The sequence below is a fragment of the Ranitomeya variabilis genome, chromosome 7 (genome assembly GCF_051348905.1).
Source record: "Ranitomeya variabilis isolate aRanVar5 chromosome 7, aRanVar5.hap1, whole genome shotgun sequence".
Taxonomy (NCBI): Eukaryota; Metazoa; Chordata; class Amphibia; order Anura; family Dendrobatidae; genus Ranitomeya; species Ranitomeya variabilis.
Genome location: NC_135238.1, coordinates 50,895,709 through 50,912,028, shown reverse-complemented (window position 1 = coordinate 50,912,028; position 16,320 = coordinate 50,895,709). Strand labels below are relative to the sequence as shown.

The following is a 16,320-nucleotide window of genomic DNA, read 5'->3' as shown; positions in this document are numbered from 1 at the left end:
GTTTATACAAAATCAAAAGCATTCTTCAATAGAAACACCCCCTAATTACAATGCTCCCAACCACACTCCTCAATATTACTAATTATAACACCAAGCAGGAAAAGGCATGGACTTATTATAAATCAGAGGATGGATAGATACGTTAGTAATCTGCAAATGATAAAAAAAGTGGAAAAGAAATGTTCAAAACATCTTTATTTATTCAGTATTGAGTATGATCCCCATGTGCAGAACTCCACGAACGTAAACGGCATTGTCCAGGCTTGGGGTTCAAGTATGCAGTCACGCTATGTGAATCCTCACCGTGCACACTGTCAGGATCCTCCAGTGTTCCACGGGAACGGGCGGGCATGTGACCACATGTGGGCATGTGCCAACTAGACTCAATACACTGAGTGTAGTGAGGGAGGCTGGACATCTCTAGTCGGAATGTGACCACAAGTGCGCAAATCGCATATTTGTGGTGCTAACACCGGAGAATCCCGACAGCGCGTGTTGTGGAGATTCACAGTCACATTGAGTGACTGCGGACTTGAGCCCCAAGCCTGGACAACCCCTTTAATGATTGTCTTAGAAATGTTCTGTCATGGTGAATGCACTTCGCAAAATCATCAAGATCCACTGATGGCAGCTCCCTTTGCAGTTGCCAACCAATAATATTCCCTGCAGGCCATGGTAGCACGGTTAGGCCACTCACAGTAGCACAAGCAATGTGTGACCTGGAGTTGTCATGGCAGAACATTCCTGATAACCATTAATAATGTCCTTGATAGCGGCCGAGGCGTGGTGATTGTCAATAAATCAAATTGACTGAAAAATATATTTGCATTTTTTTTCATCCATCCTTCCTGTGATTTCCATAAATCCACAACTTTTCCTTCTTGGTGTTGCAATTTCAATGTCGAGGAGAATAATTTACTGGAAGTTGGGAATTTTGGATAAACATTTACAATTCCCAAAAAGTTCCCAGAGTACAGTGCAAGAACATACGCCATGCACATGCTTGTTAACAGCATCATAACATTTGAGATACCATACAGTTTTTAAAAATGGAATGGCGGTATGAAAAAATACACAATTATTATTCATTACCTTTGGCAATTGGCTGATTAAATGATCATTAACATTATATGAGCACCGAGGATAATAAAAGTGTGCGTTATCTAATGCTCATTTACTAACACTGCAAACATTGCACTAAAGCACAGAAGCCAATTAGCAACAACTTTTTTTTTCTATGAATGCAAGCAGGACAATGGGATTTGATATAGCGGTGGTAGAAATATGGTACTTAAATGCAATGTTAGTACATGAATCCTATTGCTTTCACAGTGGAATCAGTCTGAATGCTCCCTATTCATTCCTAGGAAAATAGTATGTAGTTCCCAGTACATTAATGGGCTGCATTATCAAAAGTAGTTGAGCACATAGTATCAGTTCTTCTGGTGACCACAGGCACCATTACACCAAGGAGTTAAAAAACTTAAAGGGTACATATCATTTTAGTTTTATTTAATATCTAGTCTCTGCTGAGTGGTTTGGAAGTGATCAGTGGGGTTCAGACACCCACCCATCCGCTGCACATGTTATAAAGGGACTGGATATTAGGTATAAAATAAAATGCTGGGTATCGTTTAATGGGTTTTCCATGAGTTTAATATTTATAATTCACTTGTATGGGAGTGAGCATGCAGTACCACTCATGGCCACTACACTATGCACGGAGCTGAGTCATCGCGGCTCCTTCACTCATCTGATCGGTGGGTGGTACCAGAAAAATGAACCCCATCAATTTGATATTGATGACTTATCCTAAAAAAAATCATGAAAAACCTCTCAATGATATGTAATATAGTACAAAAGAGTTGCAGAATCTGTATCTGTACCTCCTCAGTATGATTTTCCAGTAGAAGTATTTAAGTAAGTCTGATTGCCTCAAGAAGAGACCAGAAAAGTGTCCTGTATCTTCGAAATCCTAGACTTTATCCTATGATTCCTTCTTTTCTTGGTCAAAAGAGACCTATAAGGGGAGGTGAACAATCAACCTGTGAGGCACGCTTTATTTTGGCCCTGCTTTTGGCACTTTGGTTGGAAATTTACTTGGTGCTGTTGTACCCAATATTATTGGATATTACACAGCTTGGTAACAACTTCTGTTGAGGTATCTTGGGTAACTTACTCAACATCTTCACCATTTTTTTTGGAAAAGACTTAAAAGGTTTGTCTGGTACTTTTACATTAATGGCTTATCCTCAATGAGCAGTCAGATAGCCGTATAAATCAAACGGACATCGGTACACAGTGCTCGGACCGGCCGGTGGTTCTCCCGACCCTAGCTGTCACTTTCTGGATGGGAGAACCGCCAGCCAGTGCGTGCACTAAGTTCTGATCTCACTCCAATAGCTGTCTGACTGTGCCTTGAGGGTAGGTCATCCATAAAGGCTCGGTGGTGGTGCGAAACCCAGCAGTACCCCCGTCTACTAGCTGTGATCAGTTGCGTAGTTCCATCATCTCTATAGTTGCCGGGTACTGCCCATCCTTTCTTATTGGAGTGAGTAGGGATGTATCTGCAGTAACCTGCTGTGGCCACTACACTGTGTTCCAAATTATTATGCAAATAATATTTCCTCATATTTTCTCTAAATTACCTATCTGAATTGCAGTCATTGTTATTTTCCAGTCATCTACTATTCTAGTATAATTGCAATGTTTTGGAACAAACTGCCTATGAAAACAGGATCTTTTTTAAAAAAAAATAAACACTCAAAATGCATGTTCCAAATTATTATGCACAGCAGAGTTTTCAACCTTTTTTTTTTTATTTTGAACAAAAAAATGGTCAATTGTGAAGTTATAAGCATTATCAGCTTATTACAAAATGAAATCAAACAGTTTTCAAGTGAAAACTTTATTCTAGGTGATGTTACATTTGCACATAGGACCCCTTGCTCGAAAGAAGCTTCTGAACTCTCTCGTCCATTGAATTTGTCAGTTTTTAGATGGTTTCTGCTTCAATTGTTTTGCATGTGGACAGAATACCCTCCCAGAGCTGTTGCTTAGATGTGAACTGCCTCCCGCCATCATAGACACTCCTTTTGATGATGCTCCAGAGATTCTCAATGGGGTTGAGGTCAGGGGAAGATGGTGGCCACACCATAAGTTTGTCCTCTTTTATGCCCATGGCAGCCAGAGATGCAGATGTGTTTTTTGCAGCATGAGACTGTGCATTATCATGCATGAAAATGATCTTGCTGCGGAAAGCACGGTTCTTCCTCTTGAACTATGGCAGGAAGTGTTGGTTTAGAAACTCCACATAGATTATGGAGTTCATCTTTACCCCTTCAGGGATCATAAAGGGGCCGACAATCTCTCTCCCCATGATTCCAGCCCAAAACATTACTCCACCTCCTCCTTGTTGGCGCCTTAGCCGTGTTTTCATGGGGTGTCCATCAACCAGCCATCCTCCACTCCATTCATCTGGACCATCGAGCGTTGCACGACACTCATCGGTGAACAAAATAGTTTGGAAGTCAGTCTTCATGTATCGTTTGGCCCACTGGAGCCGTTTCTGCTTGTGCGCAGTGGGTAGAGGTGGTAGACAGGATGGCTTATACACAGCTACAAACCTCTGAAGGACCCTGCATCTTGTTGTTCTGGGGACGTTGGAGGCACCAGCAGCTTCAAAAACTTGTCTGCTGCTATGACAAGGCATTTTTGCAGCTGCTCTTTTAACCTTACACAATTGCCTGTTGGAAGGAGTTCTCAATTTTTCCTTATCAGCACGCACACGTGTGTGCTGGGAATCAGCTTGATTGTGCGATGATCACGATGAAGTGTCTTGGCAATGTTGATTGTAGTCATGCCTTGACCTAAATACTCCACAATTTGTTGCTTCTCAGCAGCCGACACATCCTTTTTCTTTCCCATTTTGGCAAAACATGTAGGCTGCTTAATAATGTGGAACAGCCTTCTTAAGTAGTCTTGCACACCTGCCAAACTAATTTGCACAGGTATCTGCAATTGCTTTCAGTGATATAAAGAGCCCTGACACACATCACCATCAATGAGTTTAAATGACAAACAAAACAATTCTAACCTTATCACTCATAAACTCTTTGTGCATAATAATTTGGAACACAGTGTATATAGTTGACGGAATTGTGGTTTTCCGTTCTGCAACTAAGCACATCCGGCCGCCGCCGGCATCGGTAACAGCTGATCGGCAGGGGTGTAAGGTATTGCATCCCCACCAATCTGATATTGATGACCTATCCTAAGGACAGGCCATTAATATAAAAGTAGTGGACAACCCTATTAACCCAAGACACTACATAATCTACAGTAAATACATGTTAGATGTACATTTTCTAATTATCAATGTACTTCAAACATTTCAAACACTGCAAGTCCTCATATATACAACCATGTGCGCTTCAACCCATAATACAATGCACAATGTGTGATGCCACATAATGGGCCATGTTATCACTATGAACATAGTCCAATGTAATGAATCCAAAGAAGAATGCTGAAATACCCACATACCATTTCACGAAGGTATTCCTAGCCCAATACACAATACCAGAACCAAATACCTTTGCATGTGGGCCTAAAGGTGCCATATTTATCAGATATTCAGTAGACCCTGACCGGGTGTCCTAGTGGTCATCTGGTCACACATATTGCTATTTTTCACTGACTAACCATTGGTATCTTAGAGCAAGGACACTTTCCAACTTTAGAAGGGGCAAGTCTGGCACCGCAAATCAGAAAAGACAAGAAGAGTGCAAAAATGGAGCAGCAAGGGCTCCAACTTTACTAAGGCAAATAAAAATATTCTGCAATTACAATCTTCTCATGTGATGAAGCACGACTGGCACTTGGCACACGAGGACATGTTCATTTGTGCTGCTTCTAGCATTAATATAGAAAAGTAGGCATCATGCTTGAAATATAGCAAAAATTAGGATTACGTGTAAGACACATTATATCTTAATGTCCACTTCTTGGAATCTCAACGCTGGAAGGAAAACCTGGGTCGGCGTATTCGCCTTTCAGTGCCCCCCGTGGATCCATCACTGGACTCTCTGAATGTCTAATTCGGCTACAAAAGTAGTGCGTCATGTTTGGAAGTCACAGCACCGCTGCAGCCTGTAACTGGCTGCAGCGGTCGGGTTATTAGAAGAGCTCGTCATCAGAGAAACGTCCAATGATGCACTCATCTAGTCACTTGACCGCTGCAGCCAATTACCGGAGTGCTGTGACTTCCCAAATCGGCACACACCGCTTCCAAGCCAACAGAGACCTGTAGAGCCGCCTGCCCTAAAAGGCGAGTATGTCTCCATTTATTATTTTTAATCAATCCATGCCTAAAAAATATATTTTACTGTCAGTCAACCCTTACTTCATCCAGCCAGCTTGTATTTTGGATGATTCCCCAACTTATAGGGCTTTCTAGCTAAACTATTCCTGTAGCTTTATCCACTAGGTTATAATGCTACGACTTCACTAATACGTTGTAGTCATGTAAATGTGATAAGCTTGTTCTCAACTTTGTGCGATTCCATTTCAGCTGCCATCATTTTTTATTACTTTCATTTTGCACCTTAGATTAGTCTGCTTAGAAGATTGGCACTAAAACTATTTTAATGTTTTTTTCCTTGCAAACTTACAGATACTAGATCTTCAAAATGACCTAATGAGTAGTAGTAACCAATCAGAATTCAGCTTTCATTTTTAAACTTCTTCATTTTGCAAAGAAATGTGAACTCCTATTGGCAGCTGAGACAGTGTTAATAAATAAGGCCTAGATGAAATTGTGCTTCCATTTGTCAGATCAAGTTCCTCATCCCAACTCTGCCATTTATGAGAAATGTATGCCCAGACATCTAGAGTTAGAGGACATTTAGATCAATCCTTTTGCCATCCGCTTGCTTTTGTGAATGGAAACCGGTATCCTCTTAACGTGACAGAACATATTAAAGGGGTTGTCCACTACTAGGACAAACCCTTCTTGATCAAAATGTTTGGCGCTATGAAAATAATGAAGTCTACACTCAGCTCCCGTGTCGGCACCATTCACACTGAATTGGGCCTCGCTCTCCCCGGGGCTCTCGTGCGGTGTTGTGACGCCGGCGCCTAGTCAGCACTGACGTCACTGTCCCCACCTTCGGACAAATCAAACATGAAGAGGAAGTCCGGGCTGCAGCTGATCTTTGACTTCCTCTACATGGTCGATTTGTCCAAAGGCGGAGACAGTGACCTGAGCGCTGAATGGGCGCCGGCGTCACAACATCGCACAAGAGCCCTGGGGAGAGCAGGTGCCAACATCGCGGGATCGGCGCCGGCACGGGAGGTGAGTATAGGCTTTATTGTTTTATCAGGGCCAAGTGAGGGGTATGAGAAGAAGTTTTCCAAGTAAAGGACAACTTCAAGTTTTGCCCTTAATATCTACAGAAGATATCCAGGTATAAGAGCCTGAGAAACATAGCGCTAACATTGGGATTATCATTACATGGATAGATTTAGGTTTGCCTCCATCATTCTGAGTCCTTGATCCAAGAATATCATGTGAAAAATCTTCTAGTAGTTACGTTGCCCATAAACATTAGATAAAAGGTGGGTGAGCTATCCCTTATGGCTTATCCCAGTGCTCTCCAGAGATCTGAACCAACATGGGATCATCAGATTGGACTGGTATATGTGCTGGGCAATTGGGTAATTTCTGAAAACGTTCAAAATTCCAGTATATATCTATGAGGATGTCAGAAAAACAACTGGATAGGCTCTGTTCACATTACCATTTAGAGCTGGTCAAGGTTTTGCCACTTTCCACTACAAGTATAGCCCTAACGAGATTATCGGCCATCAGAATTGAAAATAGTTAAGAATGTTAAAAAATGAAAAAAGAAGTCAGACGCACCTTGCCGATCCCCGGCTTCTCCTGTTACGATGCTTCTTGGTTTCCTTGACGGTTCCTCTATGCTTTCCTGCAAGTAATCACATGGTGTGTAACCACATGGCCACTGCAGCCATCACGTGGCCAGGCCAAATGGATCGCAATCAAATAAAGCAGTTGCATGGCTAGACAGAACATTATTAACTGCAAGAGACCATCTGGGAACTGGGAAGCATCGTGGTTGGGTGGGGGATCAGAAAGAGCATATGATTTATTTTTTCTGTTTTTACCTTTTTAAAGAAGCATTCCCATCAAAGTTTTTATCCTCTTAATATATTTCAGTCATCATATTATATAGCACTGTGTACTTACAATTGCTAATTTTGCCTTTCTACCCAGTTAATTCTTCTCTTTTCCATCCGGTCTATGACATCACATGATTAAAAACAGACTAGCTGAATCCTTCTAAGCTCTATGTAGAAGCAGGAGGTCAATTTTCCCTACATAAGTCACTGCAAACGTCGCTGGTAGGGGGAGAAGAGGGCAGCTGGGTCAGTTGATGAGGGAAAAGAAACTCCCTGTTTCTACATAGAGCAGAGAAAAGAGAAGAATAACTGGGTAGAAAGGCAAAAGGAGCAATTGTAAGTACACAATGCTATATAAAATGATAACTGTAATATATTAACAGGATAAAAACTTTGATGGAAGCGCTTCTTTTAAGCTAATAAAACAATTGTTCTAAAACTTTTTTTTAAGTCATTGGATTTTGATCTGATAATAAATCCGTGTGAAGCATCATTGCTCATGCTATAAACAGAAGGAAGCCATTATGTTAGTGTGAACTATTTATATTACGGATAAGTATGATCTAATGCAGGGTTCTCCAACTTTGGGCTCGTTTGCCACAAGTGGCTCGCAGACCCATGACGTATGGCTTTCTGCTGTCTGTCAGCTCGGCATATTAATACCAAGTCTAGCAAACAGCTATGAAGAGCAGGTTTCCCAATGATAAATTTTGTGAGTAGGCCTGCACAGAAGAGCAGATCTGAAGGAGCATATACAAGCCTTGTTATGGGATGGCACTGCCAGTCAGAGGAGGTGCCCAAAGTTAGAGGTGATAGTAGTATGTTGGGTGTGCTTGATGCGAAAATACCAAAGCTAGGTAAGGTGGAAACCCTTGAATCCAGGTCTACTGCCTTGGTGTGATTTCTCTCTGGAAGTTCTGGCTGTCATTATACCAGTAATGGGGTCTCTGGGTGGGGAGGGGAGAGCAGGAGATGAATGTGACTATTTGGGGGGAGGGTCTAGGTGTAGCTCGCGACCTTATATCAGATCTGAATGTGGCTCTCAAGATCAGAAATATTGGAGACCACTTAGGTCTCTTTAGAGACTGCAAAATTACAGCTCCCATCATGCACCGATAGCTGCAGGCTGTCAATGCATTCTAGGAGTTGTATTCTTTCACCATCTTAAGAGCCACAGTTTGGAAAAGCCTATTCATATGTCCATGGCCACCATTCGTCACAAGAAAGCAGTTGACATTCTCACCAATGGCAGAGTTTTTTTATGAAGATTTTACAAAAATATTTTCTTCCCAAAAGGTGCTTTGGTCGATCCCACACAGTGACAAGTAACCTTTCAAATGCCCAATCGCAGCCTTAGTTTCCTAAGAAGTTGGAGACAAGATGAATATATGAAGTACTTTGTGCTTGATGTCTCTCTGTGCCACTTGTTTAGGCTGAAAAAATGGCTGCCTTCACTATGTATAAGTGATGACAATATTCTAAAAATTGTCTCGGGAGAATGCCTAGGTGCAACCCATTCTCTAGTCTCTTTTTATGTTATGTTTAGATACATTTTCAATGTAATGACTTTCTATCAAATGTTATATGTTTGTGCTTTACAAGACAGATCAGGAACATGCTTGAGCATTTTACAGTTGTTATAACCCAACCAAAATGGGTTCATGTTGAAATACTTGAAAAAGTCTCTGCCATATTGTTCCTCTTCATACGTTTTTTGCTCTTCATTTTCGCCACCAGATTAAGAGGCCTAAGGTGTATCTCCCCATGGGTTTAGCTCATCCTCAAACCTGGCTCTTTGCTCCGTCTTTCTGATTCAGAATGAACTGCAGGATATCCTGTTAAGTAAGATGGGATAGAACAAGACAAACTAATTAATGGTTTAACAAACCTGTTATTAAGTAAAGACATTGGAGATGTGATATATGTGTGCATCAGCACGGTGGTAATCCAAGCTCCACACATGGTGCCGACTTCACATGGACATTAGAGGACATATAATGTGCAGCATCTGAAACAACGGATACTGGAAGCCTGTGCTAGCATTTCTTCTACGGTGTTGCTATCAGTGTGTCAAGAGTGGGAGAAGAGGGTTGCATTGACAATCCAACACAATGGGCAGCACTTTGAACACATTTTATAAGTGGTCATAAACTTGTAAATAACGCATGAAAGAATAAAGTTACGTTACAATCAAGCACACCATTGTTTTTCTTGTGAAATTCTCAATAAGTTTGATGTGTCACATGACCTTCTTCCCATTGAAAAAAATAAAGTTGGATCCAAAATAGCTGACTTCAAAATGGCCACTATGGTCACCACGCATCTTGAAAAGTTTCCCCCTCCCATATACTAATTAGCCACAAACGGAAGTTGATATCACCAACCATTCCCATTTTATTTAGGTGTTATCCATATAAATGTCCCACCCTGTACATCAGTCAGTCTATAGTAATGTAGAAGCTGATGCATATCCTTGAAAAAATATCCAATATTCATCAGATTTAGGCTCATGTTCTAGGGCAGTGTTCCTCAACGCCAGTCCTCGAGGCCCACCAACACATCATGTTTTCAGGATTTCCTTAGTATTCCACATAATTCCATGACCTGCGCAATTTTAAGGAAATCCAGAAAACATGATCTGTTGGTGGGCCTTGAAGTTTGGAGTTTAGGAAAACTGTTCCAGGGTAATCATATTAGCAGATCTTGTGAAGCGGAGGTCACTGTTTCACTAGATGAGGCTGCCGAGTGTGTCATCTAAAAAGTCACTTGAATGCCAGGGTCGGGTCATCCATCTATATATAGAGGACCACGTGACTTTTCAAAGGGGCCAGTAACATGTTTCATACAAGATACATACGACCTGCTTTCAGACTGAAGTTACTTCCTTAGACAGATTGTGTCAGCTGCGCGTCTTGTAGGCATCTCACCTTACAAAGTCTAGGACAGAACTACCCACAGAAGAGGGCCCGTTATTTCTGGAATAGCTGGTGGATCACTCCACCGCAGGCTAGGAAATAGAGGAAAACGCTGATTTCTGTGCGCTCAGTAACTTATCACATAAGGTTCACATATATTGACTGAATATTCACACTTTATTGTCAAAGTCCCATTTTTTAAGATAAAATATTAACTTGAAATCATGATGTGTAACCTTGAAATTCGCTTTAAAGGTTGTATTTGCTGACGCCTAACCCCAATATCCTCAAAGCAATGTCTCCAACCCGGCCCATGCTCCCATAACCCATTAGGCCCGGGTAGGAAGACCTAACAATTTTTTGAAGAGCAGCTTGAGCCTTGGGTTATTACTATCTCGTCTCTGTGCTAATTTGAGGTTAAGGAGGTACCACGCTTTGGGTTATTACTATAGGGCCCTGTTTTCCAAAGTCCTTGGTCATGGGAGGGTTGGTAGGGGTAGGCACAAAATGGGGCCTATATTTTTTTTAAGGCACTTCCGCAGATCGGAGTAGACGAGGAAGTGCAGCTCCTACATGTATGAAAGTTCTGTCCAAGCTCGCCCTTGATTGGATTCTGTATATAACTAGACCAATTATTGTTTCAAGTTGTAGTTGGGGCCGAGATATTGATGGCCTATCCTTTGGATAAGTCATCAATATCTGATCAGCGGGAGTGGGTTCCGATACCCAGCACTCCCACCAATAAGTTGTCACCTGGTGCTGTGGCCCCTGGAAATACACTGTGTAGTGTCCGTTCTTCTTGCCTCCTGCTCATATACCAAATAAATAGGTTTTAGAAAGAAGGCGGTGACACATGGAGGGGAGTGTTGCTGCAGAAGCAGGTTACCCATTGTTTGTTACCTGTTACCATGGAGACACATAACTCTGCACAGCAGCTGTAAACATGGAACAGGACAAATGTTTTAAGTAAGACTATTTGCAAGGCGGCTTCTTTTTTCATTGTAGATGGATTGGACAATTGAATAAAACATTGCAAACGTGAGCATAGCTTTTAATTCACGTGTCCCAGCATGTATTTATATCTCGTTGAGACTTTCTTTTATATAACTAATTAGCACCTCGCCAGAATTGACACTTCTCAGCTTTACAATGAATACAGTAAATGTGACACTAACAAGAGGCAATAAAACGGATGTGAAATGTGGCGCGTCGTCAAGCCAAATTAAATAGGGCAGCCTATTGAGAGAGGAATACATGTACTATGGTCACAAAGTATATCAGTATTTGAACTAATAAATAATAATTTTATTTATATAGCATCAATAAATTTTGCAGCACTTTACAATTAATCGTGGACATGTACAGACTATAAAGACATCACAAAGTAACACATAGTTCAACAGTTACCGGAGGAATGAGGGCTCTGCTCGCAAGCTTACAATCTATGACTATGCTCCAAGTCACAAACATCAGAGCTGCACCATATCCAGGCAGCCGGTCACCTCTGGGGTATTTCATGTTACCTGAAGTCTTCGCTTTGATGTGGAAAATCACAGCGCACTCAGCAAAAATACTCCTGCGAAGTACCGGCTCTCGTGATACTAAACATGCAGAATGGGGATAGCATGGAGCCAATTACTATGTGTTCTGTATTAAGAGAACAATTCATTTTATGTATAATCCTGGATTATAGCAGCAGTTATAGACCCTATCACAGAGAGCAAAATAAAAAAAAATTGTAAATAAACCCCCTCTTTATCACCCCCTTAGGTAAAAATAATAAAATAAAAAAAAAATGTATATATTTCCATTTTTGCATTAGGGTTAGAGCTGGGCTAAAGTGAAGGTTGGGCTAAAGTTAGGGTTGGGCTAGTGTTAGGGTTAGGGCTGGGGTTAGGGTTGGGGCTAGGGTCAGGGTTGGGCTAAAGTTAGGGTAGGGTTGTGGTTATGGTTGGGATTATGGTTAGGGGTGTGTTAGGGTTACGGTTGGGATTAGGGTTAGGGGTGTGTTGGGGTTAGGGTTGTGGTTAGGGTTGGGATTAGTGTTAGGGGTGTGCTGGGGTTAGGGTTGGAGTTAGAATTGGGAGGGTTCCACTGTTTACGTACATCAGAGGGTCTCCAAACGTGAAAAGGCACCACCATTGATTCCAGACAATTTTGCGTTCAAAAAGTCAAACGGTGCTCCCTCCCTTCGAAGCCATGCCATGCACCCCATATGTGGCTTTCCCCCACATATGGAGTATCAGCGTACTTGGGAGAAATTACACAACAAAGTTTGTGGTCCATTTTCTCCTGATACCCTTGTGAAAATAAAATAAAAATTTGTTCCAAAGTAAAGTTTTGTGAAAAAAGTAAAATGTTCATTTTTTTTCCCTCCACATTGCTTTAGTTCTTGTGAAACACCTGAAAGGTTAATAAACTTCTTGAATGTGGTTTTGTGCACCTTGAGGGGTGCAGTTGTTAGAATGGTGTCACGTTGGGTATTAACCCCCCTAAACTCACTTCAAATGTGAGGTGGTCCTTTAAAAAAAAAATGGTTTTGTAAATTTTGTTGTCCAAATGAGAAATTGCTGATCAACTTTTGACCCTTATAACTTCCTAATAACAAAAAGATGGTTTCCCAAATTGTGCTGATGTAAATTGGACATGTGGGAAATGTTATTTATTAACTATTTTGTGTGACACCACTCTCTGATTCAAGTGTACAAAAATGAAAAGTTTGAAAATTGCAACATTTTCTACATTTTTGCCAAATTTCCGTTTTTTTCATAAATAAACACAAGTTATATCAAAGAAATTTTACCACTAACATGAAGTACAATATGTCACGAAAAAACTATCTCAGAATCAGTGGGATATGTTGAAGCGTTCCAGAGTTATAACCTCAAAGTGACAGGGGTCAAAATTGTATAAATTGGCCCGGTCATTAAGTACCAAATTGGCTCTGTCACTAAGAGGTTAATGAGCCGAGAGGGTTATATATATATCAGCTGAATGGGTTTGTCATAAATTGGCTTAATTTACCGTAACTGGCACACAATAGATGTGACCACCTACAGTTTCCAGCCATGGAGTATAAAGTAGTGACATGTCTGTAACTTCCATTATTTCCCTCAGCCCCTATAAATAAAAACCATAATTCTCCAAAAATCAATAGAACTATTACGTGATTAATGCATCGTGTTATTAATCCGAGTTTAATCATCCATCTATTGATTTACGATGACTCTTGTGGTTTTCTTTAGACTCGTTCTGCCTAAGTTGTGGCTTTTAAATGGAAAAGCAAAGTAGTTGTATGGCATGTGTATTTTTAGTTCATGCCTTAATAAAGGAAATATTTTGGTCTTAAAGGGATTGTCTTGGAGGGCAGAACTAATAATAGTAACATGCTGAACATGCTGCAAATAGAAAAGGCAGAAATGTACTCATCATTCTTTATAAAAAATACCTCCCGGGCTGCTATCATGCCTACTGGTTATTTAATCATGTAGATCATTCTAATGGCTAATGATCCATATGCCGTACTCCTGTGCAACCAAAACGTTTGCAATTGCTAAATTTTATTTTGTATATACTATATCCTTTTGGTCTGAAGTATTGTTTTAAAGGGGTGGTCCGGTTTAGATAGTCCCTACCTATATTATGAGGAAGATAATTGGAGGGAGGATGTTAATCTTGGCAGCACCCGGGATTAGATGTTAGATGCACTGGAACTGCAATATATACTACACCAATGAAATTGATGTATCTATCCAGACCAACACAATCTTCAAGCCGAGAGTCCCTTTAAATTTGGCTGTTGACTTTTATTTAGAGCAGGACCTCCTCTATCATGTTACTTGCATCTTAAATACCTATCCAGAATCTGACCTTTTCTCACCTTTGAAACTCTGTGACTCTTATTCATTCTCGTCTTCATTACTGCAACTCTCTACTGATCTGTCTCCCTCTAACCAAACTTTCTCCCCTCCAGTCCATCCTGAATGCGGCAGCCAGGGTCGTATTTATGTCCATTCACTACACTGATACCTCTACCCTGTGCCAGTCATTGCACTGGTTGCCCATCTGCTACAGAGTTCAATGTAAACTTATCAGTCTCACCCACAAAGCGCTACACAGTTTGCACCACCCTACATCATCTCCCTCATCTCTATCACTCTACCTACGTTCTCCACAGTTCTGCACCACCCTACATGTCCTTCCTCATCTGTCTATCACTCCAACCATGCTCTCCACAGTTCTGCACCACCCTACATCTCCTCCCTCATCTCTGTCTATCACTCTACCCATGCTCTTCACAGTTCTCCACCACCCTACATCTCCTCCCTCATCTATATCACTCTACCCATGCTCTCCACAGTTCACCACCCTACATCTCCTCCCTCATCTCTATCACTCTACCCATGTTCTCCACAATTCTGCACCACCCTACATCTCCTTCCTCATCTCTGTCTATCACTCTACCCATGCTCTCCACAGTTCTGTACCACCCTACATCTCCTCCCTCATCTCTGTCTATCACTCTACCCATGCTCTCCACAGTTCACCACCACCCTACATCTCCCTCATCTCTGTTTATCACTCTACCCATGCTCTCCACAGTTCACCACCACCCTACATCTCCCTCATCTCTGTCTATCACTCTACCCATGCTCTCCACAGTTCACCACCACCCTACATCTCCCTCATCTCTGTTTATCACTCTACCCATGCTCTCCACAGTTCACAAACACCCTACATCTCCTCCCTTATTTATCTCTGTCTATCACTCTACTACCCATGCTCTCCGTTCTGCAACTGATCTAAGACTAACATCTTCCATTATCCAAACCTCCCAATTCCGTATTCAAGACTTCCGTATTCAAGACAGTTTTCTGGAATGCACTACCCCGGACGATCCGATTAATTACTAGCTCCCATATTTTTTTAAGCGTGCTTTAATATCACATCTCTTTAGACAAGCCTATCACCTCATTTCACTAATCTAACTCTTCCCTGTTCCCTCTTTCTAAATTTTCCTAAGAATCTGGTCCCCTCTCTTCAATATGTTGAATATGTTGGCGCGATATAAATAAAATTATTAGTTTTTGTTTTATTATTATTATTATTATTATTATTAAGCACACGTAAACTAAAAAAAAGGTGCCAAATGCACTCAAATTCATTGCAATTTGGGATTATTACATTCAGTGCACTTCCGGGTGGTTCCAGGTGTCGATTAATATGACAGATTGATAGGATTCCATACAAGATATCATCTTTTCCTAAATATGTTTGAGACACTTGGAGGGTAATGACAGCGACAGCTGAGAATGTTCTGTCAGACTGACACTGGACGGGTGATGATCCTGCATTCTTCCCTTCTCATGTCCCCAGACTTTATGTATAATGTGGGCTAACGCTCTACTAAGGGGGGGAATCCTATCTAAATGGTCTAGCTTTATAATTTTTAATTGCTTTTTCAATTTAATATTGTGCCATAATCTCTAGAAAAAAAAAATAGTAAGAATGAGAAGCTTTCTTATTTGAAAGAGAATCTGCCATCAGGTTTCTTCTGTCCCATCTGAAGAAAGCATAAAGTAGATGCAATGATCCGGATTCCAGCTCTGTCATTTATTGGGATCCTTGCTGTAGTTTTGATAAAACAACATTTTATCTTCTGCAGATGTGCTAGTCTTCCTATATTGTCCTCGATCTTCATGGGCTCTGGCTATCCCTGAACCAAATCATTGATTGGCAGATTTCTGCCTATACACAATGTACCAAGAAAGCTGTCAATTAGCGTGGCTATACAGAGCTCATCCTTGAGAAGACTAGCAGGGCTGCAGCAGATAAAACACCTATCAAAACTACGGCAAGAAGCCCAGTACTGTCCTACCAAACGGAATTTGGGTTTTCGTCCCTATTTTATAGTTTCGTCCCTATTTTATAGTTTCGTCAGATTGGGAAGTAAAAACCTTGTGACAGATTTCCTGTAAATTAGTTAATATAAGGATTTCTGTAGAGAAAAAAAAAAACCAGTACTTGGATAGTGGCTTATTACAGTACCAACATTGTGGATGAGATTTTACATGATCTCTTGCATACCCTGCAAAGGAAACCCTTAGCAGAAATTGATTTGTTATTCCCAACTTGTTAATTTATGTTGTGGATTTTCAATGTGGATTTTACCCTTTACAATGCAGTAAATCAGCAGCTTTTC

The 16,320-nt window shown here is 41.0% G+C and overlaps 2 protein-coding genes across 6 annotated transcripts in view; one reads left to right on the top strand and one right to left on the bottom strand.

Moving 5' to 3' along the window:
- Positions 1 to 16,320, top strand: part of IQCK (IQ motif containing K) — a 58,864-nt gene that overhangs the window by 41,153 nt on the left and 1,391 nt on the right. The window contains exon 9 of one of the 4 annotated variants that reach the window (XM_077275063.1): positions 8,941 to 9,071. The exons of the other annotated variants lie outside the window; for them this stretch is intronic. Coding sequence (XP_077131178.1) covers positions 8,941 to 8,945 — 5 coding nt within the window. The 3' untranslated portion in view covers positions 8,946 to 9,071. Of the gene's footprint in view, positions 1 to 8,940; positions 9,072 to 16,320 lie in introns of those variants that run through there. 4 annotated transcript variants of the gene reach the window in all.
- Positions 8,445 to 16,320, bottom strand: part of GPRC5B (G protein-coupled receptor class C group 5 member B) — a 67,393-nt gene continuing 59,517 nt past the window's right edge. Inside the window, exon 4 of one of the 2 annotated variants that reach the window (XM_077275059.1) lies at positions 8,445 to 9,038. In XM_077275059.1, the coding sequence (XP_077131174.1) occupies positions 8,985 to 9,038 (54 nt within the window). In that variant the 3' untranslated portion in view covers positions 8,445 to 8,984. Of the gene's footprint in view, positions 9,071 to 16,320 lie in introns of both variants that reach the window. The other variant, XM_077275058.1, reaches the window with a different exon arrangement.